This window comes from Oryzias latipes, chromosome 18 (assembly GCF_053564925.1).
Source record: "Oryzias latipes strain Hd-rR chromosome 18, Olatipes_Hd-rR_3.1".
NCBI classification, from domain to species: domain Eukaryota; kingdom Metazoa; phylum Chordata; class Actinopteri; order Beloniformes; family Adrianichthyidae; genus Oryzias; species Oryzias latipes.
The window spans coordinates 13,131,473-13,157,775 of NC_136254.1; the positions used below are offsets into that span (position 1 = coordinate 13,131,473).

The 26,303-nt window shown below is 41.6% G+C and overlaps 2 protein-coding genes across 2 annotated transcripts; both read right to left on the reverse strand.

The window, feature by feature from the left end:
* Window positions 1-412: 412 nt before the first annotated feature.
* mrpl48 (mitochondrial ribosomal protein L48) lies at window positions 413-8,361 on the reverse strand. The gene is made up of 8 exons (XM_004079947.4): window positions 8,168-8,361; window positions 6,788-6,822; window positions 6,542-6,573; window positions 6,396-6,469; window positions 4,776-4,945; window positions 4,570-4,672; window positions 4,418-4,507; window positions 413-595 (listed from the first exon to the last, which is right to left on the reverse strand). The coding sequence occupies exons 1-8, from the start codon at window positions 8,192-8,194 to the stop codon at window positions 518-520; spliced, it is 609 nt and encodes a 202-aa protein (XP_004079995.1). The 5' UTR covers window positions 8,195-8,361; the 3' UTR covers window positions 413-517.
* Window positions 8,362-8,456: 95 nt separating this feature from the next.
* On the reverse strand, window positions 8,457-21,490 carry zgc:92594 (E3 ubiquitin/ISG15 ligase TRIM25). Its single transcript, XM_004079946.5, has 8 exons — window positions 21,152-21,490; window positions 17,375-18,040; window positions 17,182-17,290; window positions 14,257-14,352; window positions 10,789-11,022; window positions 10,672-10,694; window positions 10,244-10,392; window positions 8,457-9,588 (listed from the first exon to the last, which is right to left on the reverse strand). The coding sequence occupies exons 2-8, from the start codon at window positions 17,983-17,985 to the stop codon at window positions 9,320-9,322; spliced, it is 1,491 nt and encodes a 496-aa protein (XP_004079994.1). The 5' UTR covers window positions 17,986-18,040; window positions 21,152-21,490; the 3' UTR covers window positions 8,457-9,319.
* Between the last annotated feature and the right edge of the window lie 4,813 nt (window positions 21,491-26,303).

The following is a 26,303-nucleotide window of genomic DNA, read 5'->3' on the forward strand; positions in this document are numbered from 1 at the left end:
CAACCATATAAGATCTGACTCCAGACCCAAGTCAGGGCTCCCAAAAAACACACATCATCCTTAAGGCCAGGCACATATAGCACCCTAGGGGTAGCATGAGTAGTGTCCTGGTTGATCAACTCTGTAACGGAGAAGTAACAGGTCTGTGGGGAACAGAATTCTTGTTTGTCTGTGGGAGAAAAATACACATTTTCTACATCATTACACAAATACTTATAATAAATCAATGTAACTTCCTGGATTCTTTTTTACATTCTGTCTCTCACAGTTGTGTATCTATGATGAATATTACAGACCTCATATCTCCTCCAATGGTACAAATTTGTTGAATGACATACTTTTTGGCGTCTGCATACATACACCTAATTGCTTATATTGCTTTTCAAAAGTTGGTAAAGAAACACACACATAGTGAATGTTCTGTTGTTTTATTGGACATGGAGGTGAAAACAGGAAGATAACAAGCTCAGACATTTATCTTCTGACGTGGAATCTGCAGGTCGGTGGGGAGCTGGTCCTAATGGTTCATCTGAGACATGAGCCCCTCCAGTTCCGGCCGTGCCTTAAAACGAGCCTGGAAATCTGCCTCTGTGTGCTGGGAGGAAACGAAGAATGAGTTTGTTAAATCCAACATTTTCTCCACTGGTTGAACTGCACAGACAAGAAACTAGATGTGATAGAATAAAAAAAGGATTTTCTGCTTCAGCTGAAGGATACAGGCTATGGAGTCCTATACTGTTCATAATTAAATAAATAAATATTTAATTCAATAAATAAATATGACCTCATGCAAATACACAATCAACCAATAAATATCTCATAAATATATAAAAAGATCATGAAATTGTAATAAACCTGCACACAGATTTTAAATTAGCCATTATATTATTCAATATATTTCATGTTGCTTTAAAAACCTGTTCATTATTTAAAACAGCATTTTAAAATATTCATTTTATTCATGTGGAATATTATTATAATTCTACTTCTTTTTTCAGAACCTTGGATTTCAAAATCAATATTTTCCAAAGTAGCTTTGTTTTATTTCATGTTGCTGTTTTTCACAATGGCTGATTTATTTCATGAAGAGCTTTTTCAGCAGAATGGGTCTTTCTGTCAATCAGTGAAAGTGGGCGGGATCTAAACGCTCATTGGCTCATCGACTCATATTCCTCGATACTCGCTCAGCGGTGTGCCAGAGAGATGACATATTTCGGCGATATCCGCGCGGCTTTGCTGACATTTGATACAAACTATCTGTCTGCAGCAAAATATGCAAACATGGACGACTCTGTTTTTGTAGTTTGAGGGGTTTGTGTGGACCAAAAGGAGCTCCGGTTGTCCACGTGTCCAAGTTCCCCGTGAAAGACTGTCACGTCATTCACTCAGCTTCCTTTGCTCTGCAGGTAACAGCTCTATGGCAAGCCATGCCATACCAGCTCTGCTGTCTGAGCTAACAGATCCAGTCTGACGTTATCGTGCCTTATGTCGGCTCGCAGGAGGGGGCGAGCTGGCGGACCGACAGAGTCAGAGCAGGCAGCAGCGGATAGCGGAAGCAGCATGCTCGGGCCTCCTGAACCTTATGATATTTTTTCTATTTTCATTGAGACAATGATTATAAATCAGGTCCTCTGTTTTTTTCCCCTCTCGGGGAAAATGTTGAACTTTACCTGCGAAAGTTTCTCTTTCTGGCTGTAAAACGCAGCGGAGATCCGGGGTTTGATTTGGGGTTCACTTCCCCGTTCAGATGCTTCCAGAGCGGGTTATTAAAAGATTCAGTCTCTATACTTTGGATATACTTTTTTATTATTAGTTTTCTGGCGAACTGAACAACAGACCCTTAACTTGCGCTCACACATACACACCTTTGCGCTGGGCTCTCTGATTTACACGTAATTTTGACGTAGTTTGACTGCAGGACCTGAAACAGAGCCTCTCTGGGATGATCTCATGAACTCAAACATGGAAACATTGTTATCGTGTGGAACTATTCAAAATAAATAAACCTGATCTCTTAACATTCTCCATGTGCATTGATTGTGCATCCATGCATTTTAAGTGAGATAAACACAGGTACAGCTCCATGTGGCTATCAGGCTAAAGCGTTGGCTGCTAGCTCCTCCCACACGTGGCATGGTGTGTTTAATGAACTCCAGTTCATAGAAGTTTTGTGGAACTCCAACGACCACTCAGCCTAACTTAGACCACTACTAGATGTTCATGAGAAAATGAAAATTGCCGAACCGACCACAAAATCACCCGAATTATCCACACTCGCCCAAAGCCCTTTTTATCCGCAAATTTAGAGCCAAAACTGCCCAATTTCTGGTAACACTGTTTAGGTGCATACTCCCCCTAGTGTTGAGGAGTGGGCATCGCGCCGTCACGTTCGCTGAAACATCTTCGACCGATGTAGTCAGGGTGCTGCTGCTCATGTCTGAGTAAAGGAGTAGCCAATCACAAAAGTGTCTCCGCCTTGTCTGGTTTGATTGACAGACTCATTCTTCTAAAAAAGCTCTTCATGAAATAAATACGCCATTGTGAAAAACAGCAACATGAAATAAAAACAAAGCTACTTTGGAAAATATTGATTTTGAAATCCAAGGCTCTGAAAAAGAAGTAGAATTATAATAATATTCCACATGAATAAAATGAATATTTTAAAATAGTGTTAATAATAATGAACAGGTTTTTCAAAGCAAAATGAAATATATTGAATAATATAATGGCTAATTTAAAATCGGTGTGCAGGTTTTTCACAATTTCACGATCTTTTTATATATTTATGAGATATTTATTGGTTGATTGTGTATTTGTATGAGGCCGTATTTATTTATTGAATTAAATATTTATTTATTTAATAATGAACAGTATAGGACTCCAATATTTATTTATTTAATTATGAACAGTATAGGACTCCATAACAGGCTACAGGTGATCCTGAAGAGCTACAGAGACGATCCCTGTTACAGATTATAACTTAAATATAAATGTTGAAGTGCTGCTTCAAACATCCAAATCTGTCTGCTGTAAGTCTCAAGCTACGTTCACAACGCCCTCGGCAACACGCATTCAAGCAACCACTTCCACTGAGAAAAAACTATGTAAATGCATGTTTGGACTTCTGCATTCCTTCCCACATCATTACATCTACAATTATTAATTGTGGTTTGTGCCCAGCCGGAATTCTACGCCACCAAGTCTTTCATTCATCGGAATAGAGCTGTGAAAGAAAAAGCCTGGAGCAAGATTTACCAGATTTACAGTGCTTTGACATTTCACACCAAGGCTCTTCCAACTGCAGGTGGCAGACATGCGCTAGTAAACAGTAGAAAAAGAAGAAGAAGCCCCTCCCTGCTTGCCCAGTGTGAACACAGTGGGCTAAACCCGCATTCAAGAACCTGTGTAGAGCATTTTCTTGAACGCGCATCGCATGCCTCGTGTCAACGGAGCATCAGAGAAAATGAAACTGTTAAGGAAACTGCAGCTGACTGGACCTCCAAAGGTAAACTACATCCGCTTTTGGTTTTCCTTTGTCTGGTTTATTTGTACGCCGTTCCCTCCCTCCCTCCCTCACTCGCTCACTCATCTTATGAACCCACAGAATCTGTTTTAGGGTCACAAAGTTGCTGGAGCCAATCTGGGGAAAACTGTAATAAAAACATGTCATAAAGCCACTTTTTTAGTTCTATTTTGCTCTGTTACTGCGTCATGATGTCACAAATTTAAATGAAAATACCTCAATCTGAGGCTTTTTACAGTAATTATTAAAAGTGTTTGCAATTTAAATAGATTCATTAATTAGAGCTCATGATTAATGAATCGCACAAAAAATATTAATGGCATTACAGCACTAAATATAAGTCATATTTAAAAGCTTTTGAAATGTGCTTCATCTTTAATGTTTTAAATCTACTTTACTATGTCAAAGTCTTGACAACTTACAGCTACTTAATGGATTCATTTTTACATTTTTATTAAAAATCTCTACTATGTTTAATGCTTTGAAATCTGCTTTATCTTTGTTATTTTAACATTTCTTGATCTTCTCCAGTTGTGTATTGTAATCACATTTGAAGATGACTCATTTCTTTATATTATGAAGATTCTTCATCTTGACCTTTTTGATCAGCTTCAGTTCTCTTATTTCAATACTGTTGAATCTTTTAAAAGCTTCGTCATCTTAATTATTTCTCATCTGTAACATTTCAAATATGCTTCATTTGTAACATTTGTCTTCGTCTCTGAACATTTGAAAATGGATTTCCAGAACAACTTGAGCAAAAAATAAAACCTGTAAACCTTTGTGCTCTTTTTTGATATGTGTTTCCTTCGCCTGTCAGGGAAACTAAAGTCATCATTTCTCAAAATATCTGTCAAAATAAGTGATGACGGATGTGTTTCCATGCCAACGCACCTCCTTCACGCAGAGCTGAACTCCTTCTGGCTGATTCCTCAGAAGAACATCCATGAAGATGGGACTCAGCGCCGCGTTCAGGCTGCTCAGCTGGAAAAGTCAAGCGTTTAGCTCCTGTCAGAACATGGAAGCTGCATCTTCTCAAGGTTTACCTGGACCACCCGCTGGTGAGTCTTCAGGACGGCGTCCACGTACGTCTTGGTTCCCTGCTCCTGCATCAGCATCACCTCCATACTCTTTGTTGGCAAAGCGTAGCTGAGCGACGTGAAGAACAATGTGAGACAGAAGAAGGAGCTGCAGTTCTTCTAATTAAGGTGCTTTGTCAGAAAAAAGGAAGCAGCTCCGTCTGCAGCCTCACCTGTCTGCCACCTTGATGCCCAGCCGGTTGCAGAGGTTGTGCACGTACTGTGAGTAATGTTCCACCAGGGTCATGTCATGGCCGGACACGTTGACGTTGAGAGTGCCGTGCGCCGTGCTGGTGTTTGCCAGGATCTGCTTCATCTGCTGCTTCTCCTTCTTCTTCTTAGGCTAAGGAGACATACATCACTGCCATACGTCACTCTGGCTGGCACCTCCTCGTGCACACAGACATAAACACATGGGATTACGCATCCAACAAATAAACTACTGAAACATTCCACCATGCCTGTGGAAGGAATGAGCATGTGGACTGAATGATTGTGTTTCCTGATATGTCCTTCATCACATTGAAAACTTCAGTGAGGGCAGGTAGCAACCCCACCTGAGGCACGGCAGACAGAGCAGCCGTCCAGCCCAGCAGCCCCCCCCCCCGACAGACAACCATCCACAAGCGTAATAGACCCCCACCACAGGAACGGAGCGGGAGGTCACGCCCTCCGCCCAAGGGGCAAGGGAACAGAAATCGCACAGGGCAAGGGCCCCAATCATGCAGGGACCTGCACCTCCCCTCAGGTGTCCCAGGCCCAGACCATCCGAGACGTACACCGGCGCTCAGACGAGAGGCACGCCACCGCTGGGCACAGAGCCAGGGTACCCTGCCCCACCAGCTGACCCTCACCAACCACCAAGCAACCCCCTCCCCCCGGGAGGCCGACGACCCCACCCCAACCCTGCATAGCCCACAGGAGGCGCCTGGGCCGCGGGTGGTCCACTCAAGGCTGCTTTCAAGTGATGGGGTGAGGACTTCCGCCAAGCTCACACCTTATTGTCAAAAGTGGTTTCCATAGAAACAATGAATGACCAATCACTGCTTACTGACATTGTCTCCAACATGGTGACATCCTTATCTTGAAAACCTGGCGGCTGACTTGATTTCATTTGGTTGGGACCAGAAGTAAATGATTTTCTATGGGTGATGTCTCACTCATTCCGTAAATTTCTCATCTACAGACAATGGTTGCACTTGAGTCTGGGGTCAGACACCCTTAAAAATAAAATTAAACAAGGTTTGCAACTTTTACTCAAACCGGGAGGTTTTTAACTCATAAAGTACTGGTTTCCATCTGAGATTCGCTACAAAGGGCTACAGAATCTTTTTCAATACAGTTTTGTACTTAAAGTATACTCTTATAATCCAGCTGAAACTCTTTGCATGGATAGCAAAACAGCATTACCTGAAGATGAGCAATTTGTCTGTAGTTTATTAAATGGTTAAAAGCTCTTCTGCTGAACTGAAGCTCTTCTGAGAAAGGAAAAGCCTGTTTCCTGCAGCATCCCTTTCAAAACTGCTTCTAACCCTCACTTTATTTTGAAGGTCTCTGCCACATCCTGTAGCTCTGTCTTTGCCAGAGGGCAGTACTAGTTGTTGGTTTGGTTGGTTAGTTAGAGGGGGGTTGTTGCGGCTGTGACTCCTCCAAAACACTTGATTCCTTTTCTCTGATTCAATTAGACCTGACCCAACAGTGAACATTGGTTCCGGCATAAGAACCGCTGATGAACACATCGTTTCTGTTTTCCCCACACTATAGAGGGGTGGGGGGGCTGGACACAGACTTACTGCTTGTTTGGGTAAAAGGTTCCTCCACCTGCCGATGCTGTGGGTCGGCATGCTTCTGTGCAGCCGCTCATTGGCTGTAAGGACACAAAACAAACACTTAAACGAAAGGCCGTTTTACCAGCAATAGAGGTTTCTGAGGAACTCACGCCTCCCAGCATGATGGACGGGCGGAGACGGCCTGTGAGGAGAGAAGGACGGTAGTTGTAAAACACTTGCTGCTCCTCCCACACAAACATTTGAAGGGCTTTAATGAAATTCCATTTTCATAAGTTTGCATGAAAAATATGAATTCAACTGAACATGAAATCTATTCTAAAATCTCTGCTCATGTTCGGCCTGTAGGGGGCGCTATTTCCTCTCCTGCTGTATCTGCTTCCACTCTGAGGTCTTACCTGCAGGATGTGAGCGCCTGGCTCAGGACACACACCTGAAAATTGGGGAGAGATAGAGCAGAAGTTAAGCTTGATTGTGATAAAAATGACTATTTCCTTTATCCCGTTTAAACACGATAAGAGGGGTTAAGCCTGCCTTAATTCCCATCATGCCTTACTTTACCCTCTCTCCTGGTAGATTACAGTCCTCACAACGCCAAGCTAACATTAGAGGTACAGCAAAAATGGCGAGCAATATTGGAGCCATCCAGCCGTCCAGTTTTGAGCCATGTGCCAACTTGAACAAGGAAAACAAAGACGTAAATCATGGATCTATTTGTCTGCAGGTGGAGCCATCAGAATGGAGCAGAGCAGGGAGCTTGTGGCTCTCTGATTGCAGTTTGTGCGTAACAAATTTTCCTTCTGTTGCTGATTCACCACAATTTGAATAAGGAAATACTCAGAAATGTTATTTTAATCTTAATTTTTACCTTTATATGTCCAGAGATATGCCACAAGAACATTAAAAACACCAAAAACACAATTTTCATTGGAATAGGTTTTTAAAATGGGATTTCTTAATTTTATTTTATTTTTTAAATCGCTGTGAATCTGGAACAGACGCAAAAATACAGTTTAAAAAAGGTTGTATTTGTGACGAAGAATGCTCTGCTTCAATCAGATGACATCTAGATCCATGCACGTCTTTGTTGTCCTGGTCTGAGCTGTGCGGAGAGGGTTTTTAAAGGCTGGTTTCAAGGATGGTTCAAGGTTTTCTAAGCAACATGAACACAGGCTGAGCAAAGTACAGATTTATTATTTACCCAGGAAATGTCCCATTGAGATTAAGAATGTCCTTTTCAATGAATGGCTAGGAGAATTTGGGGAAACTCACTGGGTCGCTGACAAATGTTACAATAAATAATTATCTACTGAAAGTAACACCCACAGCCATGTTTGAAAGGTCACAGAGAAGAAATGAGATGTAAGGTTGAAGTGTGGAGTCCTGCCCCTGAGGTGAGGGAAAAATCATTTCATGAAGTCACATCTGAGTTTATGGTTAGATATTTTTGGGCTAAAGGTTGCCCAACTTTCCCTAGAAAGGGTTTCAGATAATGTGATCAGCCTGAAGTCTTCAGTCAGACCGCCTGTTTAAGGCGTCTGCAGCCTCTGACAGCTGTAGGTCGGTGTGCTTAGTTAGACCTTAGCGAGCATGTCTGCTTAATGTGACTCCATGTGCAATGATGAGTGTGCGAATGTTCATTAATGAAAAATCACTGGCATGGCAGAAAACATTTTGAATTTTTCAGATAAAGATCAAAATGTTTTTTAGCTTTGAAAATGAAAACATTAACCGCTAGTGAAACCCGGACCAGAGTGACCCCGAAACACCTGACCGACCTGTATCTTCCGGAGGACGGGGTTCATTCTCAGCCGCTCCTCGAGGATTTATTCACTAAAAATAAAAACGTAACCTCCACACCATGAGTAAGATTATATATAAATAAACAACGAACACACAAGAACCGCAGGTTACTGCACAGGAAAGGAAATGCTTTTTGTGTCCGTCGGAGGAACAATTCCCCAACAAACGTTCCGGATTGTACTGTCCGCTTTTCTCATCAAACCTAGATAAACCAAAGATCTTCGTGTTTTTTGTAAATATAAAAAGAAAACATTAACAACTTGATGGTCCAACATTAAACAAGCTTTATTGTTAATATAATTTATTTTTCGATTGGCCCCTAACAATTCTTCTCACCCAAAATGTATACTGGCTTTTTACATTCAGATCTTTCAAGTAAAACAGCATTTTTCTAATAAAGTGCAAAACATCACATCACCTGAAACAGAGATTCAAGGAAAATGTGCATAGAAACATTTCAAAATCGGATGAATTAAATTCAATTAAAGCAAAGCTGACATATTTAAAAAAAAATACTTTAATCTGGCATTTGTAAACTTTCTTTTTTTTTCTCTTATTATTTTTATTTTTTTTTGGTTTTAGCAGCATGCCAAGCCTGAATCATCTTCTGCACTCAAACAAACAAACTCCTCTTTGGCTTGAAATGTTTAATTCAAGCCTGAAACAGAGACAGAAGCTTCTTCCTGTTCTTCTACTTCAGGTCAAACAGGAGAAACTGATGAAATATCTAATGAGAGGACTTCGTATCAGAAGTCAGATCGTGCTTGCTGTCACTCCTTTGCAGGTTTATAAGAAGTAAAACATCTGCAAGTCCATTAAAATGTTCAGAAATGGTGATTGGAATTTAGAAAACCTTTGAAAAGTTGTAGAAAATTTGACATGCAGAGGCGTTTTGCCTCAGATTTAGTCTGAATAGTGTACATTCATGTTCTGGTGCGTGCTCTCAGCTGTTTTTAATGCACGTAAGCTGAAGTAGCACTGAGAGGCCTGCAGGGGGAGACTGTGAGGCACAGCAAGGCTGCAGCAGCTTTCATAAAAGAAAACGAAATTTCCTTTGCTGCTTTGAGTGTCCAGTCCTTTTCTTCACGAAAGCATTAATGTAGTCTTCTCATAAAAACCCTCTTCTCCTACTCATCTTCCTCATTTTCATCCTCGTCATCATCTTCCTCATCCTCTTCTTCGTCTTCCTCCCCTGGGCTGTACAGGTCATCCACCAGCTCCTGGTTGCTCTCCTCCTCTTCCACTTCATCTTCCTCTCCTTCACTCCGCATCTCCTCCTCGCTGCTGTCATCCAGGTCATCATCATCATCATCCTCTTCATCGTCATCAACCAGGTCCACCCCCTCTTCCTCATTGTCCTCCTGCTCCTCTTCCTCCTCAGGGTCTGAAAGATGACCTGATGAAATAAGACATGTCAGGATTTATTATAGAGCCAGTATTCTAGTGTTTGAAAATGACACGGGCGTCTTCCACAACATAAGACGACTAACAAGAACCATTGCTGTGAACAAACTACATTCTACGCTTCTATTTACATTGAAACAAAAAGCCTTTTGTCCAGAAGCTCCTATTGTTACAAACTTTCACAGGCTGTGAGGAAGGAAACACAAATTAACCATTTGTCTTTTGCAAATTCTCATCGGAAAAAAGAAGAAAACTTCTGGTCTGTTTTTATGGTCTGATGAAACAAATGTTGAATGGTTTGGTCACAAGGATATAACTTTTAAAAAACAACTGATAAGAATAATGAAAGCAACAAAAGGGAACTTTAACAACAACAGAATACCCAAACTGATTGTTCAGAATCGTTTTAGATCTTCACGCTAATTGTTCAATTTGTTGTGAAAACGAGGTTTGCTGACTGAACTGAATCAAACGTGTGCTTATTTTTGATTATATCCTCCTTTCATTTGTCATTTCACTTAAAAAAATGTATTTCCATCTTTTAATTTCATCCCCGTTCCCACACCTGGGGATTCATTTCATCCTCTCATGAACGGCTCATGAACCCAGCATTTTCACTGCTTCATGACTGAATGACGAGGACCTACACAGGGACGTGATGGCAGCTACGATGTGACACGGCAGCTCCTCCTCCAGGAATTTCCTCATCTCCTCCTCCATCATGACGCCCAGCAGCTCCGTCTCCATGTCAACATACTCCGGGTAGAACATGGTCTTCCTCAGCTGCCTGCGGAGCCTGAGGGAAACACAAATGCAGGCCTGCATTGTCAAAAAGAAAACATTTATAAAACATCCACAGATGGAAGGATCGAAGATTTTCAGCTTCATCTTCCCTAATAAGGCTAAAAGATTTAACTTTTGTTTTTTTCTTAGAAAAAATTAAACAGGAATGACTGACGGCTGAAGAGCCACTTTTTCCATGACGCTCTATGCCTGTGTGGGCGGGGCTTGACATGGCCAAACCTTCATTTAAAGAAGTCATATGTAAATAAATGTACGTGAAAGCAGAACTCACTGTTTGCCTGTAGTCTTGTATGTCTGGAAAAACAAAAAGAAACCAAACTGAGTTTAACAGAAACCACATGAAGATCAAGAATATTCCGCTGATTCATCTGAAAAGTCAGGGTTTGACCTGGATGAAGCGGAAAGGGTCGTTTTCCTGCATGAGGCCTTCAATGCTGCAGCGGACCTCCTGGAGGCGGGCCTGATCCTGACAGATCCTGGAGAGGTTTTTCTGGATCAGCGGCCCGTTGGTGTCGCATTGGGTGCGCGTGCACTCTCGCAGTCTGGTGATGAAGCGCAGAACTTTGGCCTTCATCTCCTCGCTCAGCCTGGTTAGACTCTCCTCCGTGTCGTCCATAAATTTCTGCAGGAGAAGCAAATGTCTCATTTACTCTTAAACGTTCAGAAAATACTCAGATAATTTGTACAATTATAATCGATGTTTTAAGGCAGTAAATCCCTCACTGCACACCTTTTTCAAACAGACATGAACATTTTCACACTTTTCTCTCTTGTGTACACTTTCAAAGTTCAAACCTTTGTAGGAAAAATAGGTTCAGCATCATAGAATGACTAAAATCAAGGATTTATGTTGCTGTACAAGAGGCACAGAAGGTAGCAGATTGATTTACAAGGTCTACAGCCAATCAGGATGCAGAACACAATGCTCTGGCAAAAAAAACAAAAAAGAAACGTGAACCAGATAGTGAAAAGTGAACTGCATTGAAGGGAGGGAACACTGCATATTGTAAATATATTTGGAAACTTCAAAATTGTGTATTTTGGTGTATTTCTCTGGTATAACAGAATCAAATCATAATGATCACTGGAGGAAAAATGTCTGTTTTCCATTGGCTGTGCAGAAACTGGGATCCTTGGCTGCCATGTAGAAGACTTGACGTTGGGCAGAAAGACATTTTCTCAAAAACACTACTGCCTAAAGCTCAGATCAGCATTTCAAGTAAAGAGCAAGATAACTTCTGTTATGTGGGAATAGCATTTTTAGACTAGAAGTACAAATACATCAGCTGTCGCAAGCTGTGGTATTCCGATCCAAGATTGACCAAATACTCTGGGATGCAAAACAGAGCAGGCCAGATATAATTCATGCAACATAGCATCAAATTTAAAAACAGGACTGAGGAGAATAGTCAACAGTACAGGGAGATGCAGCGTAAGGTGATGAATGAGAAAGATGAGAGAAAACAAAGAGTAGAAGAGGTAACAAAGATTAGAAAGGATGAAGTGAGGGGGAAGGCATTGAGGAGGATGAAGAGTGGAAAGGCACTTGGTCCTGATGATATTTCTGTGGAGGTATGGAAGTTTCCAGGAGAGATGGGACTGGAGTTTATGACTGGGTTGTTCAACACGATCTGAGATAGATAGAAGATGCCTGAGGAATGGAGAAGTGTGATGGCGTCCGTTTTTAAGAATAAGGAAGATGTGCAGAGTTGTGGCAACTACAGAGGAATAAAGCCAATGAGCCATACAATGAAATTCTGGGAAAGAGAAGCTGAAGCTAGACTAAGAGCAGAGGTGAACATTGGTGAGCAGCAGTTTTGTTTCATGCCAAGAAAGAACACTACTGATGCAATGTTTGCTTTGGGGATGTTGATAGAGAAGTGTAGCGAACGTCAGAGAGAGCTACAGTGTGTCTGTAGATCTGGAGAAAGCTTAATGTATCAAATATTAAATGTATCAGTATATTTTTCCTGAATTTTTGTCTTTGAAAATCATAGAGAGTGTTATTTGTTCATTGTTTTATTTCATAAATAATGTTATTTATTTTATTTAAAGGATCATGACTGAATGAAACTTTATTCATATTGCACTTTACAACTCCTTGAAGGTACCAAAGGGCTTCACAATAAAAAAGAGAACAAAAGTTTAAACTAAAACTCTAGAATAATCGGTTTTAGAATATAATTTTCAATATAAATGTTTTCATCTACATTCCAAGTTATATCATTCTCACTCCATACATCTGCTCCTGGTCTGGCCCTTCCATCAAATTTACGAGTTAAAATAATTGCCCACCCCTGGACTAGAGGATGCAGAAGACAGGGTTAGATGGAGGAAGCTGATGTGCTCTGGCGACCCCTGAAGGGGAAAGCCAAATGGAAAAGACAAAGAAGAAGAACTGTGCAAATCACTGGTGAAACAAACATTGTGAATTTGTAAACCAAAATCTGAAAAAAGGGATGTACAAAAAAAAGGGAAAGCACGTCTTTAGTTCTCTCTCTCTCCCTCTCCCTCTCTCTCTCTCTTACTTTGTCGTAAAATGAGAAGCAACAAAGAACCGAATACATCAAAAGATTTTGAATGATCTAACAAAAAATAAAGGAGCAGCTTGCCTCTCAAAGAGAAGGAAGGAAGGGAAACTGAACCTAGAAAGGAAGGAATCCCATTTGTGTGGTTGTCTCAATATTGAAAGTGGGATTTTAAGTTGCTCATGTCTATTCTAAAGAAAAGCTGTTACACTTTTATTTTGAAAGCAGTTGTTCGAGTTTATCTTTTTTGCTGTGAATGTGATGATGATTGTGTCCAATAGGGGTGGGCAATTATTGATTTGACCGATTAATTCATGTTTTTTGATTTGGACAATTGATTTTTGGGAAAGTCTAGACCCCCCCCCCAGCTCTGTACTTTCTTGTGCTTCGGTTGTTTGTAGTAAAGTCAGTCTGCTGGTCTCTCGAAAAGTGCGAATGTGAAAACAGTGCTACTTTGTATGGAACTTTCCGTTTCAGGGCTGTTTCTACCAAAAGGCTCTGCTGGGTGAGTTCTGGTGTTTCCCTTTTTATGAAATGCTCAAGATAGCGGTAGCGCACAAAACATCTGCTGCACTGATCTACAAAACATTTCTATAGCTTGTATTTAGTTGAACTTTGTGTTAGAGCCAATTTCCAAAGGAGATTAAAAAAATCGTTTTTGTTAAATATATTCCATTGTTTGTAATTCTTGTTAAAGTAAAAGCAGGGAGAGAAAAAAAAATCAATTCATTTCATTTATTTTGGCCCCATCACCCAGCTCTAGTGTTGCATGAAGAACAATAAAAGTCTTAGAGTAGTTTTTTGTTTTGGTTAGAGTTTGATTTTAGTTGTAAAACACAGAAAATACGGAGAATTTGTAAAATAAAATCTTAACATTTGGCTTTTCTGGATGTTCTAATTAGATTTTTTCTGACACAACATGAAATTCATACAAAACAAAGATTTTCCCTATTTTGTGGATATGAAGCAGTGTTGCTGCTTTTTGGAATGCTGGCTGGGATAAACCTGGCAACCTCCCCCCCGTCCATGGACAGTCTCATCCAACAGATAAATGAATTGTTTTTCCCATGTTTTGAGTTCAGTCTCCTCTTGCTGATCAGAATGGTCACATGTCTGTGAGCCCTCTGCTCAGAAACTGGGTCTGACCCATGCCCGTATGGGATCTGAACCTTTAATGATCAAGCCCAGCTCCGTAAAATCAGAACAAGTGTCTTCGACCACTTTCTTTGATCCCATCTCCTCAGAAAAAGCGGTAAGCTGAGCTAACTTCCTGAGAAGACCTCCTTCAAACACTCAGTTATGTGGGAGTTTAGGACACCTCCTCTGACCTTATTCTGCTGCTCCTTCTCCTTCTGCTCCTGCAGCTTCTTCTCCGCCATGCTGTACTTCCTCTCCACCCGGTACAGCTGCTTGTCCAGCGTGGCCTAAGGACAGCCGGAGACCACACAGAAGGTTGGAATCATGACGATGAAACCTGTCATCATTTTTGTAAAAGAACTCCGGTTGATTGAGTTTCTCCTCTTAAGCTCGCTGCTGCGTCCTCTGATGGCGGAAACAGACTTAAGGTGAGATCAATAGTTTAACGTTTTCTTTAAACCTTGTTTACTTGAAAAGATTAACTGCAATCATGTTGATACACAAAACCAGTTAAACGGCGCAGATTCACCACTTCAGTCTCAGCTGATCTTTAAAACCAAATGTTTCTATAAATGTTTACACATAAAGGCTTGCGGGCTGCCCTGTGATGTAGAGGTTCAAATCCCAGCAGGGTTCTTTATGTGTGGAGTTTGCATGTTCTCCCTATGCATGTGTGGGCTTTTTCTGGGCACTCCAGCTGCCTCCCACAGTCCAAAAACATGCTTCAGAGGGTTAATTAATAATTCTAAAGTCATCCGTAGGTGTGCATGTGAGTGTGTGGCCCTGCAACAGACTGGCGAACTCTTCAGGATGAACCTCACCTTCACCCAACAGCAGCTCGGTTGGCTCCAGCAACCCCGTGATCCCCAAAGGGCTTGAAAAAAGTCTGACTTGCATCTCTACCTGCATCTTAAAAAAGGGTCGTACATGTTTGGTTCAAAAAGCTTGTCAATGGTAACAAAAACTTTTCTGCAGATGGAAGACGAGGATTCTGGGCTAAAAATGTCTCAAAGGCAGAATTTCACAGCTGCCTCTAGTCATTTCCAACCATAAAGAATCGTGTATTTTGCTGCTGGTGTGTGTGGATCTCTATCCTATTACCCACAATGATCCTCCTTCAGGAAACCTTAAGCAAATATGTCCAAAACTAAACTATATTTCACAGCAAACAGGAACCGTCAGTAAAGACAAAAAGGCCTCACTGATGCTGATGCTGTTGTTGTTAGTTTGTTTTTTTTTGGAAGGAGGTTGTTGGTCTAAAAAAAGACCATGTTTCTCAGATGATTCTCCAAGACTTTCCAGTGCTGTGGATTCCACAGCAGAGAAGAGGACGAATCTCAGCACCTGTTCAGCTGAACAAGCCGAGCACAGACTCCACCCCCCCAGAGGCTCCACAGTCATGTGACCGCTCTTTCATTCACTCACGGCCTACAAACAGACCTGTGTTCCTGAGGTTTCTGTCAGAGCCTCAGGAACACAGGCTCATAGATTCAGTCTAAAACACAGAAACCTGTGGTAAATCTCAATTCACCCGTTAACTCCGCCCCCTCTTGGTCGTTACTCCTTTTTAACCCTTTAACACCAGAGCTTTAGCTTCAGGGCTTCAACCATCTACACAAATGTAATTCCAGTGGATTCTGAAGCGTAGAAAAGCAGCTTTGTGCTGTTCTGCAGAACTTTACAGCATTGAAGTGCTTATGAAGTCAATTTCAATCAACTGATTCTGTCGTAGAGAAAAGTGCGCTGCAGAAATGCAAAGCTGCTTTCCTCTGCATCAGAATGAGCTAATTCACACTGATTATGTAAATGGTCGAGTTACGGTAAGTCAAGCTTGCGTTAAATAACGCTAATAACGCTAGCGACATCTTGGCTTTTAAAAGGTTAAAGGGGTGAAAACGAGGTCTGAAGGTTAAACCATCAAATGTGCAGCTGGGACTGAAGTCTACAGACAATGATCTCACCAGGAGAAGAGTAAAACGCCAATAACAAATGTCCCACAGATAAATGTGTGAAGCTATGGACACACCGGGGATGCGACACACATTCAAGAAGGCACTTAATGCGAGTTCTTGAACGCACATTTAGCCAATGGACTAGCAGGGAGGGGCTTCTTCTTTATCCTTTTCTACTGTTTACAAGCACATGTCCGCCACCTCCAGTTGGAAGAAGCGTGGTGCAAAATGTCCAAGTGGTGCAAATCTCACGAATCTTGTTGGTGCCTTTTTCTTTCACAGCTCTATTCCGATAAATGAAAGACTTGATGTCATAGAATTCCAGCGGGACACAAACCGCAATGATACATTTCTCTTTAATGATCAATTTTTAAACGGTTGGCCAGGAAGCCCAAATTGTGCATATAGGCGCGTCAACATAAACTTTTTACTGGAAGTGGCCGCTTGAACATGCGTTGCTGAGGGCGATGTGAAAGCAGCTTCACAGCTGATGGGACGTTAACTTTAGAGGTCAGGACAGGTGTGATTTCAGGAACTGCTTGTGATCAGGTACATCTAATTCTAGGTCTGATCTTCTCCAACCTGAGAAAATTATTCAACATAATCCCTCTCCTTAAATACAAGACAATCCCTCCACCCAATAAACAGTGGGGTAAGAGGTAGAATTGGGATTCACCATCAGTGTGAAGGGCAACAACAATCCTTTTCTCAGAAGACTCTCCTGTTGCTCTCAGGAGGAACAGAATGCCCAGCCATTCAACCTGCTGACATCTGGATAGCATCTACCCAGCTGCTTCATTATGGTAGCAGGACAGACCAGAACCAAACACCATTTCCAAGTCAAGTCATTGAACAGAGTCTTCAGTCAGAGGCTTCTTCATATCTGCTGGAACCTCAGAGAATCTGAGGAAATTACTTCCAACCCCTGATTTATCTGACCACAAAGGTTTTTTTAGCACTGAATCAGAGCGGAATATCTGAAAGACCTCCTCACCTATCGGCCCCCCAACTTCTGCTTCTCCAGTCTGTTTATACAAACTATTTCAGGTTAGTTGATGTGAGATGATGGGATGCAAACTCAGGAAACGTTTCAGTTTTATTCCAATATTCGTTTAAACTCTTTGCTTTAAAGGCCAGAGGAGGATGACGGCTTCAGAACTGCACCTTCAGGTCCTTCATGGTGTTCTTCAGGGTCTTGATTGTGTGTCCCGAGTGCCCCCCCTCTATAGTGCAGGCGTTGCAAACACACATCTTGTCGTCCATGCAGTAGTATCTGCCACAGCAAACAGGGTTCATGCAGCAACATCAGTAATCAACAGAGAAATCAAACATCTGGATATCCTGAGCACCATGTTACCGGTAAATCTCGTCGTGGTCGGGGCACTTCCTCTTCCAGAGGTCATTCATGGGCTCGGTGAGGGGATGCTCCCGGAAGGCCGGGAGCTCTAGGTGGGGCTTGACATGCTCCCGACACATGGACACCTCACACTTCAGACACGTCTTCACTGCGAACCTGGCAGCAGCGTCCTCCTGGGCGCCCCCGTCCTCACCCGCTGCAGAGTCCCCCTCCTTGGAAGGGTCCACGGTGGATGCCTTTGCGGCTGGAGGGGGGCAGTAGTCACAAGGTACAGAAAAAGTCCCACCTTCCTGGGGGGCACCCAGACAGAAGGACAGCGTTTCCCTGGACTTCAGGGCGGTGGCGGCGGCTCTGCGCTGGTGGCGGTAGTCATCGGCGATGTTGGCTAGTTTGAAGTTCTTCTGAAAGTTGGTGCTGCAGCGGTGGCTGTCCCGGCATTCCGGACAACGCAGGCGCCCCCGCTCCGCCTGCCGCTTCAGCCGGTCCAGGCAGTTCTTACAGAAGTTGTGGCCGCAGGGGAGCAGGTGGGGGTCCCGGTACAGATCCAGGCACACCGGGCAGGTGAGCTCCTCCTGCAGGACGCTGGACTGCTCCGAGCGCGCAGAGGCCATCTCTGCCCCACGGAACAGGTGAGAGGCTCAGCTGATGGATGAACAAGACAGCTTTCTGTAGAAGATGAGAGTTTTGGGTCAAACGTCTGCAGTCTTTCATCAGATGCGAGGTCAGTTCAGGTCAGGAAAATTATAAAAATGGATCTTTATAACATTTAAGGTTTTTTTTGTTTTAACAACTCTTTTGTAATATATGGACAGGTTTTCATCAAAAGGGAGGAAAAAAGTTGTGTCTGCATTCCCTCACTACTCTTCAACCCCTAAATGACTCTATTTAGACAGCATTCTCACTACTTTATTTAAAAAGAAAAAAAAAAACGCCAAATATGACGGCATCCATTCGCTGATGTAACAACCTAATAAATATGAACATTTTACAAAGACTGTAAAATGACAAATGCAAAGGATTGTGGTTAATATTCACTAAACGCCAGTTTAGTTTATCTGTTTAGTTATAGTTTAGTATTATCCTATTGATTTCTATGCATTTATGATCTTTTTTGATTGTATGTTTACCTTACAATTAGCGGTACGAAGCCCATTGAAACAACTGTTGTTGTGAATTTGGGCTGTACGAATAAAATGGAATTGAATTGAACTAATCTAGTGAGCATTGATGCACACAGTTTTTTGTAGAGACTTCTGGGAAATCTCTAAAGGCACTGGATTTTGGAATTATTGATTCGGACCGCACTACAAAACGGCGAACGGCCTTTCTAGTGAACTAGGTTGTGAGTAGTGAGGGAATTTGGACACAACCAAAGACTTTTAGGTGTCCTTTAATGATGAGGTCATCAGCCCGTTTCTCTGAACTGAACTCCACCCTCACAGTAGACAAGTTTGACTGTCCTGTCATCTTTTTTTGTCATTGTGACATACAGGTTATGAAGCTTCCGTTTTTTTTACTGGAGTGTGTAAAGATGCAGAACTTTGATTTATAAAACCCCCATAAGCAGTGTTGTTAGTTAGTTTTCTTGTGTTCACCTTAACTTTTCTCTCTGCTCCCCTAACTTGATTTCACAACCCATAAATGTAACACACTCTGTTCTGTTTCACCAGCAGTTCATTAAAGGGTCTATATCATGCCAAATCAATGTTTTGAGCTTTTAAATGTATTATAATGTTCATTCCTAAAAAACAGCCCCAAAGCGGTATTTTAGTCCATTCATGCATTTCTCAGCATTCCTCTAAAAAGCACCAGCCCATCCCAATTTACAAAAATGAGCGGGTTTTTACACTGTGACATAGAGCAGTGAGAACAGCCCCTTCCAGGAAGAGTCTGCTCTGCCAGCACCGCCCACAGGCAAACACAAACACCCACTTTCTCCATGGAGTAAGCAGTGATTGTCAGAAAATGCTTTTGTTTCATATGCACAATATGCACATCCATCAAAGGCAAAAGACATTTGTATTTGGGAGCGAAACGCAGACACACTGCCGAGGCTGGTTTTAGGTTGACGTCGTGATCTGGGCGCCACCCACAAAGAGCGAAAGGCAGATCAAGTCGTCTTACTTCCAGTTATGAAATGAGCTGCGAAAATAACTCGTGTTTAATGAAAATATTTGTATTTACTGTGCCAAAGGTAATATATTATCATATATATGATATAGTTTACTCCAAAAGGCTTAAGAAAACCATAGTATAGTCCCTTTAATGCAGTTTCTGCTGTGTGCACGTTTACAATTATTGACTGTAGAAGAGAACTGGACAGAGCGAGTGTGATGTCACTCATTAAAAATGGCTCCAACAGTCGCCATTTTTTCACGTTGGAGCCAGACAACGCCAAAAAGTAGTGATTAGTCCGACTGGGGCTGGGTCATCATTTCTATGGCAACCACTTTAACCAATCAGGAGGGAGCTCCCTGGAGGTCCGCACCCCTACCACCTGAATTGGACTCTGGAGAACCTGTCAGTTAGACGTTTTAAACATTCAATGTGAGACCACCTACTTTTGAACCATCTGATCGGTCAGATTATAACTTGAATAATTTGAATTACAGAAAAAATATGATAAAAATGAGGACTAACAAGAACACTTTTAAAAAAAATGTAGAAGAGAAAGAATTGTTATTCGGACAGAGTAATAGCTGTTTATTTCTCTACAGAAGTTAATGGGATTTGGCAACCAGCAGGTTTAGACCGCCAGGACGAAGGGGTCACTCAGTCCAGTTCTCGTGTATAGTACAGTCAATGTTTGATTATCTGTGGCTCTTCCTCATAATTAATACATCAACCAGACATAAACGTTTTTACATAGTTACGCACATAAACTACTGAGGAGAATTGTTGGACCTCACGTCAACCAGAGAGCTGATACTACACCTGAAACTCCATCATCACCTGCCCTTTCTCCCAAACTCTGGAGCAGTCTCAAAAACCCACCAAACCTTTGACTCCAATGCTTTTAGTAGGCCTGATAAGGTTTCAAAAAAAGCCAAACACAAGAACCCTCACAGTGGTCCAGGGAGTAGGGTCGATGTGACCCGCTCCACACAGACTACTGCTCGTTTCAGGAAATGTCGAACTTTTAAATTTAGGCAGAAATGACCACAATTCATGCTGCATCATTGTACAAAAGCTGCTCTGAGTTTGTCTGATCCTGTTCTGGACCAAACAGCTGAGTGATGGTTAAGCCCCGCCTCCAGTTTGGTTTTTGCGTTTTCTTGTAGTTTTGTAATTACACTATTGTAAACTTTTAAATCATTATCAATTTTTTTCGTTTTAGGCTAAAACGTTTATGATCAGAACTTGTTTCTGATGAGAACAAAGCTCCGGAAACGTTGGTTAAACTTCCTTTATGGGTCTAACCCAGTTATAAACAAGACTTTGAGCTTTATTGACTATGTGACTGGAGGTAGACAATGTGGTGTGTTCAGGGTCACCCCCGAACTTCCAAAACAATCCCTGCTGCATTCAAAGACCAAAGCAGTGGGGTTACTTACTGTGCCCAAGTATTTCCCTCAGCCACAGCCACAGACGGCGCGTCAGAGCTCGTGTTAGTTAAACCCTCACCCCTTCATGGAAACATTTACCTGAATTATCTACACCCCCACAGGTATCCTGCGACAATCAGCTAACCTGGCCTCGTTAATCTGTCAGGCTGAGGTACAGTGGCTGGCTGAGGTAAACTAAAGCGACAGACGACAACCGCTCGCGGCTGCTTACCTCAAAGACACGGTTCCGGTGTGGTCCTGCTGTTTTGGACCGATAAACTCGGGTTTGTTGTGGAGTCGTGGATCGGTGAGAGAGGTTCCTCCGAGGCTAAGGTCTCTACGCTGTCCGCCGCGACGCACCTGTCGTGCCGGGGCTAACACGTCATTCTTCCCACTAGTTAGCTCCACTAGGATTTACCGGCTCCGGTTACGGCTTCCAGCCACCATGGCTGCCGTCTGGCATCTGGCGTTTTCTGGACTTGACTCGGAATAACCAACCGACCCGCACCTGCGGGACCAACGGACGTAAAACTGAAACTAAAGCGGAGCACCGTGATGCGGGAGACCGATGCGTTCAATAGCCCTCGGACAACACATTTGTCGCAGGATATTTTTTTTCCTCCTGAGTAAAAACCAGTATCATCTCATGCTTTCATTGAGAGATTGAGTTAAAGATAGTCTTCGTATACTTCTATTAATCCTTTGATTTACGACACGATCTTACAATAAGTTTTAAAATGTGTTATCAACATATTCTAATTGAGTCTGTTTAGGTCTTAAGGACGCGCAGCCGTCTACTGCAGTTCAAACAGTATTTTTTAAAAAAATTCAGTCATTCATCTTCTAAACCAGTTTTGTCTCTTTCGGGGAAACGGGTTAAACATTTTATTTAGAACTATAGTTTCTTGAAAACTTATTCACCGAAGTGAAAGTGTAATCTTTCTAATATTGCTCGTTCAAAACTTTCCGACTGCAATGAAAGGCATCAGAGCTGAGCGCACTGCAGTGGAAGCTCATGCGTTCACTTTCGTTCTTTGGTTCAAACACAAAAAACAAACACAGATGGTAGTGGGAGCCACATGCCTCCTGATACAACATTAATTTTAGTACTTATTGTATTGTACTTATGTTGAGAATGTACTTTCCTAAAGTAGTGAGATAAAGCCTCATCCAGCATTGAGGCCTCTCAAGCTGATGTCTAAATGAAAATGGTTCGGTTCCTGAAGCCCAGAGGGAGCAATGAGGACCTCTAGTGGTCTCTAATGATACAACAGGATGACGTTTCGAAAAAGGGAAAATTAGAAGAAAACTACATTTTAGAGCAACATAAAAAGAATTGTACAAGCTAGTAAAAAACAAAAAAGCAACAATTTACTCTAAAGCCATATGGATACTGAAACGAACCATTTGTAGAACTAGACCAACAAGTATGCGGACTTTTCTGACAAAAATGATGGTTCAAAAGTGATGAAATTGAGTATTTTTACAGTTGTGCATAAGAAAACAGGAAGCACAAATCTAGCAGTGTTTAGGTAGTGTCGCAAAAGTGCTGAAAAAGTGCTTTGAAGTTGTTTTTTTTAAACATCAATTTTTTAAAGATTGTTTTTAAATTGTGAGGAAGTTTCACAGCAAACACGGGCAGATACTAATTACTGATGCAAACAGACTGTACTTTCATGAGGAAGTAACAATTATAAACAATTCTGATGTCTCATGAAGCTTTTTCATGTCTCGCTTTTACATAAGTGTTTGATTGAAGGGTTTATGGCAGCTATACCACATCTAGATTTCTCTGTTTCTAATAATCTCTTTGGTCATTCCAACCTTTCTTTCCAGTAATGCATTCTTACCTCATCCTCTGGATCTTTCTTTTCCTCACAAGGAGAAAAGCCAGTAGGTCTGGAGAGAAGTTTGGTATATGCACATTACATCAAACTGACAAACTATGACAGGACACATTTTTAGCCTGGGCCTCCAATGCCAGCGATTACCAAACGTTCACTGACTTTTTGCTCTGTTCCCATGTTTCTCTCTGAATATGAACCTCCTCTCGTATCCATTTTTTTACTGTTTCCAGGATTGTAAATTCTGGAAAAACTACAAATTTCATTTGTAAATCAAACATTTCTACATGTCGGTTTGTCCCCCTCTCCACAGCCTTGGTCCTATCCTGTCTCCTCCTCTTGGTTTTATCCATTATCCACTCCTCATTCACCAGATCAGATCTTGTTCTCTCCCTGTTCAAAATGGTAGTCTCCTGTGTTCTGATTCCAATGATTAAACATCTTTCATCACATCTCCAACATACCTTTTCCAAATTAGCAAAAAAAAAGAAAAAAAGAAAAAGGGATCCATTTCAAATCCAATCCCATCTTAAAGAACCAGACAGGTGTTGAACTCTACGCCTCCAGGGTCACTGTTCTACATGTTTTCCAACTGGCCTGCTATAACTTCTTATTGGGAAAGCACACCTGATTTAGGTAATTAGCAGCAAGTATTGATGAAAACTAGCATGATACAAGGTTCAAAGGCCTGCAGTCAGACACTGCCACTTTATTGAGGCGACTGCAGAGGTGCAGAGGTAGAGCGGTCAACCTCTATTGAGAAGATTACAGGTTTGAATCCCCATGTGTTGAAGTCTCCTTGGGTAAGACACTGAACCCCACATTGCTCCTGGTGGTCACCATTTGGCAGTGGAGCCGCCATCAGTGTTTGAATGAGGCTGTGACTGTAAAGTGGCTTCAAGGAAAAATGCCATAAGTATACAGCATTTACCATTTAGTGGGATCATCTACATCCAGGCATGTTTGTCAGATCATTCTAAGCCCAGCCATTCCCAAACACGTCAGGTGTGCTCCAAGGCTCTGTTCTGGGGCTTCTTCCTCTTTGACATTTATCTTGTTGCACTTGGCAACATCTCCAGTAAATTTAGCATCTATTTTCCCCGTAATACTGATGATGACCAGCTTCCTCTTTCCAGCAAACCGTCTCTTTCTCTCCCACCAACTGTTTATTCCAGATTCATTCCTCTTTTCCCTTAACCCTTGTGCTATCTTATGACCCCACCCTTACATTGACGTGTTCTCCCTACCATGACAAAGGTGGATGAAGGTGGAAAGATTTTATGTAATCCATGGACACCAGTGAAGATCACAAATCATTGAAGAAAAAAGGTTCAGCGCACTGTCTAGTGGGTCTAGATGACCCAACTCCCAATGTTTAAGTGCCTAGGATAGCACAAGGGTGACATTTCCTCCCTAGAGTTGAACATTAATATGTCAGCATTGCCTATTCCTTATAGGGTTATTAATCAGCCCCATATTTAGGGGAGATGAACATTAGGATTACGAGACACAACATCCCAGAATATTTTCCCCAAGATTTTTTCCATCCCAGCCATATCATTCCCATGCGAGGGAATTCTCTAAAGCAGGACAAAGTTTGAGAAAGAGGAGAAACAGTCTCAGCCTCAGTACAGATGAGCAGATCATCTTTCTTTATTAAATACATAAATGAACAGAATCGTCCCAAACTTGATGCGATATGTACAGAAGCATCACCATATGAACACAGATTAGAATTAAACATCCTGTGAAAATTACTACAAACACAAGAATTTGCAACAGAGAAACTCCAAACACAATCGCATTCCAGTTTGTTAAATGAAGTTACATTTTTGGCCGCCAGATGTCGCTGTGATTATGTGTTCACACAGTTCCAGAAGATCCATTCTTCATCCAGAAACTCCACCTTTCCCCAACAGGAGCTGGGATCCGCTCCAGCAATTCTGTGATTCAGCAGGTTTAGAAAAATGGATGGATGGTTTTTATTTGGAGCGTTTCATTTCTGTTCTCCACCATGTCCCCAATCATGTTAGTTTAAAGCAGACACATGTCCACTGTACATTTTTGACAACCTTTTCAATGGGGCCATTGATGTTTAATTTCTTTACAGTTTTTCTCAGTCGTTTTAGTAAAATTCTCAGATCAGAATTGAAGTTTGCAAATACGTGTGTGCATTTCTCAAAACAATTTGTACAAACAGCAAAACACTATGGATTTCTTGCAAAAGCCTGTAACCTGCTCAACAACTTTAGTTCATCTCTCAAAACTAAGTCTTTAGGTCATTGAACATGTCAGTGCCATCAGAATGTCAAGTCCTTGTGTCATTATCTACGAACAAGACAGTCAAATTACTTAGTTAGGCCACAAATTCTCATCCACATCACAGCGAATAACCTCTCTTGCAATGCAGCGAAATATGTTTGTCACATTATGACAACTTGGTCAACCATTTTGCAGTTAATGACTTATGAACTAATGACTAGGTGTTTTGAGGAGTAAGACTATTGCACAGTGAACTATATAATACAGTTTGATCAACGTGACATAAACAATTGATAATGTAGCAAAGAGCAGAGAATTGTACATAATCATTTGCATGGATGTACCAAAGCATTTGCAACTTGTTCAAAGAAGTGAGAAACTGCTTATATGATGTGCACAAGTGACATCATGATGTGAAGATTGAACAAATAGTTTTGGGAATTTTGTTCTGATCTGAGAAATTGTACTGAAGCGATTGAGAAAAACTGTGACCCTTGTGCTATCCTAGGCAATATAAACATTGGGAGTTGGGTCATCTAGACCCACTAGACAGTGCTCTGAACCTTTTTTCTTCAATGATTTGTGATCTTCACTGGTGTCCATGGATTACATGAAATCTTTCCACCTTTATCCACCTTTGTCCTGGTAGGGAGAACACGTCAATGTAAGGGTGGGGTCATCTAAGATAGCACAAGGGTTAATTAAATGTGCCGAAATACTTAAATACGCCACAGGTGCTTGTCAACATTAACAGATGCGCTGCTCTGTGCTAATGAGCTACTTCAAGATAGCTTTTTTTGACAACTGAGTCAGTCGGAAAAAACACAATCTGGAAAATTCTGTTGTTTTGGCTTTAACCTTTTTGAGCTTGAGAAATTGCTGAACCCTAAATAATATTTAACAATACCAAGACTATTACTGCAGGAGAATAACTTTTAACAAATTAATGCAGGAATAAAAAATTATTAAAAAAACAATTAGATTTCAATTATTATGAAAATTCAGTTTGTGAGAGAAAAGTCCCCTAAGGAAAACAGCTCATTATAAACACAACACACAACCAAGCTTCCCATCTTCACAACCTTTCAGTCAAAGCATTTCTTTTTCTCACCAGGACCGTTCATTCCTATAGCTACTGATGAAAACACCTTTCCAAAACCCTGATAATCCTCTTTAAAAGCAAAGTGAAACCCTGAAATACTGGTTCAGTCGATAAGTTCTTGTTTTCATCACACCATAAAAAGCAAAAATGGGTTAAAACGGGACCAAAAGTGTTTC

Excerpts from the sequence above, each read along its gene's own strand:
- zgc:92594 (XM_004079946.5), bottom strand. The coding sequence starts at position 17,985 with ATGGCCTCTGCGCGCTCGGAGCAGTCCAGCGTCCTGCAGGAGGAGCTC. Across the intron at positions 17,291-17,374 it reads GACCACGACGAGATTTACCG|ATACTACTGCATGGACGACA; the intron begins GTAACATGGTGC and ends TTGCTGTGGCAG. Across the intron at positions 11,023-14,256 it reads AGAAGGAGCAGCAGAATAAG|AAATTTATGGACGACACGGA; the intron begins GTCAGAGGAGGT and ends CTTCTCCTGCAG.
- mrpl48 (XM_004079947.4), bottom strand. The coding sequence starts at position 8,194 with ATGAACCCCGTCCTCCGGAAGATACAG. Across the intron at positions 6,823-8,167 it reads CCGTCCTCCGGAAGATACAG|GTGTGTGTCCTGAGCCAGGC; the intron begins GTCGGTCAGGTG and ends CCCAATTTTCAG. Across the intron at positions 6,470-6,541 it reads CGTCCATCATGCTGGGAGGC|CCAATGAGCGGCTGCACAGA; the intron begins GTGAGTTCCTCA and ends GTGTCCTTACAG.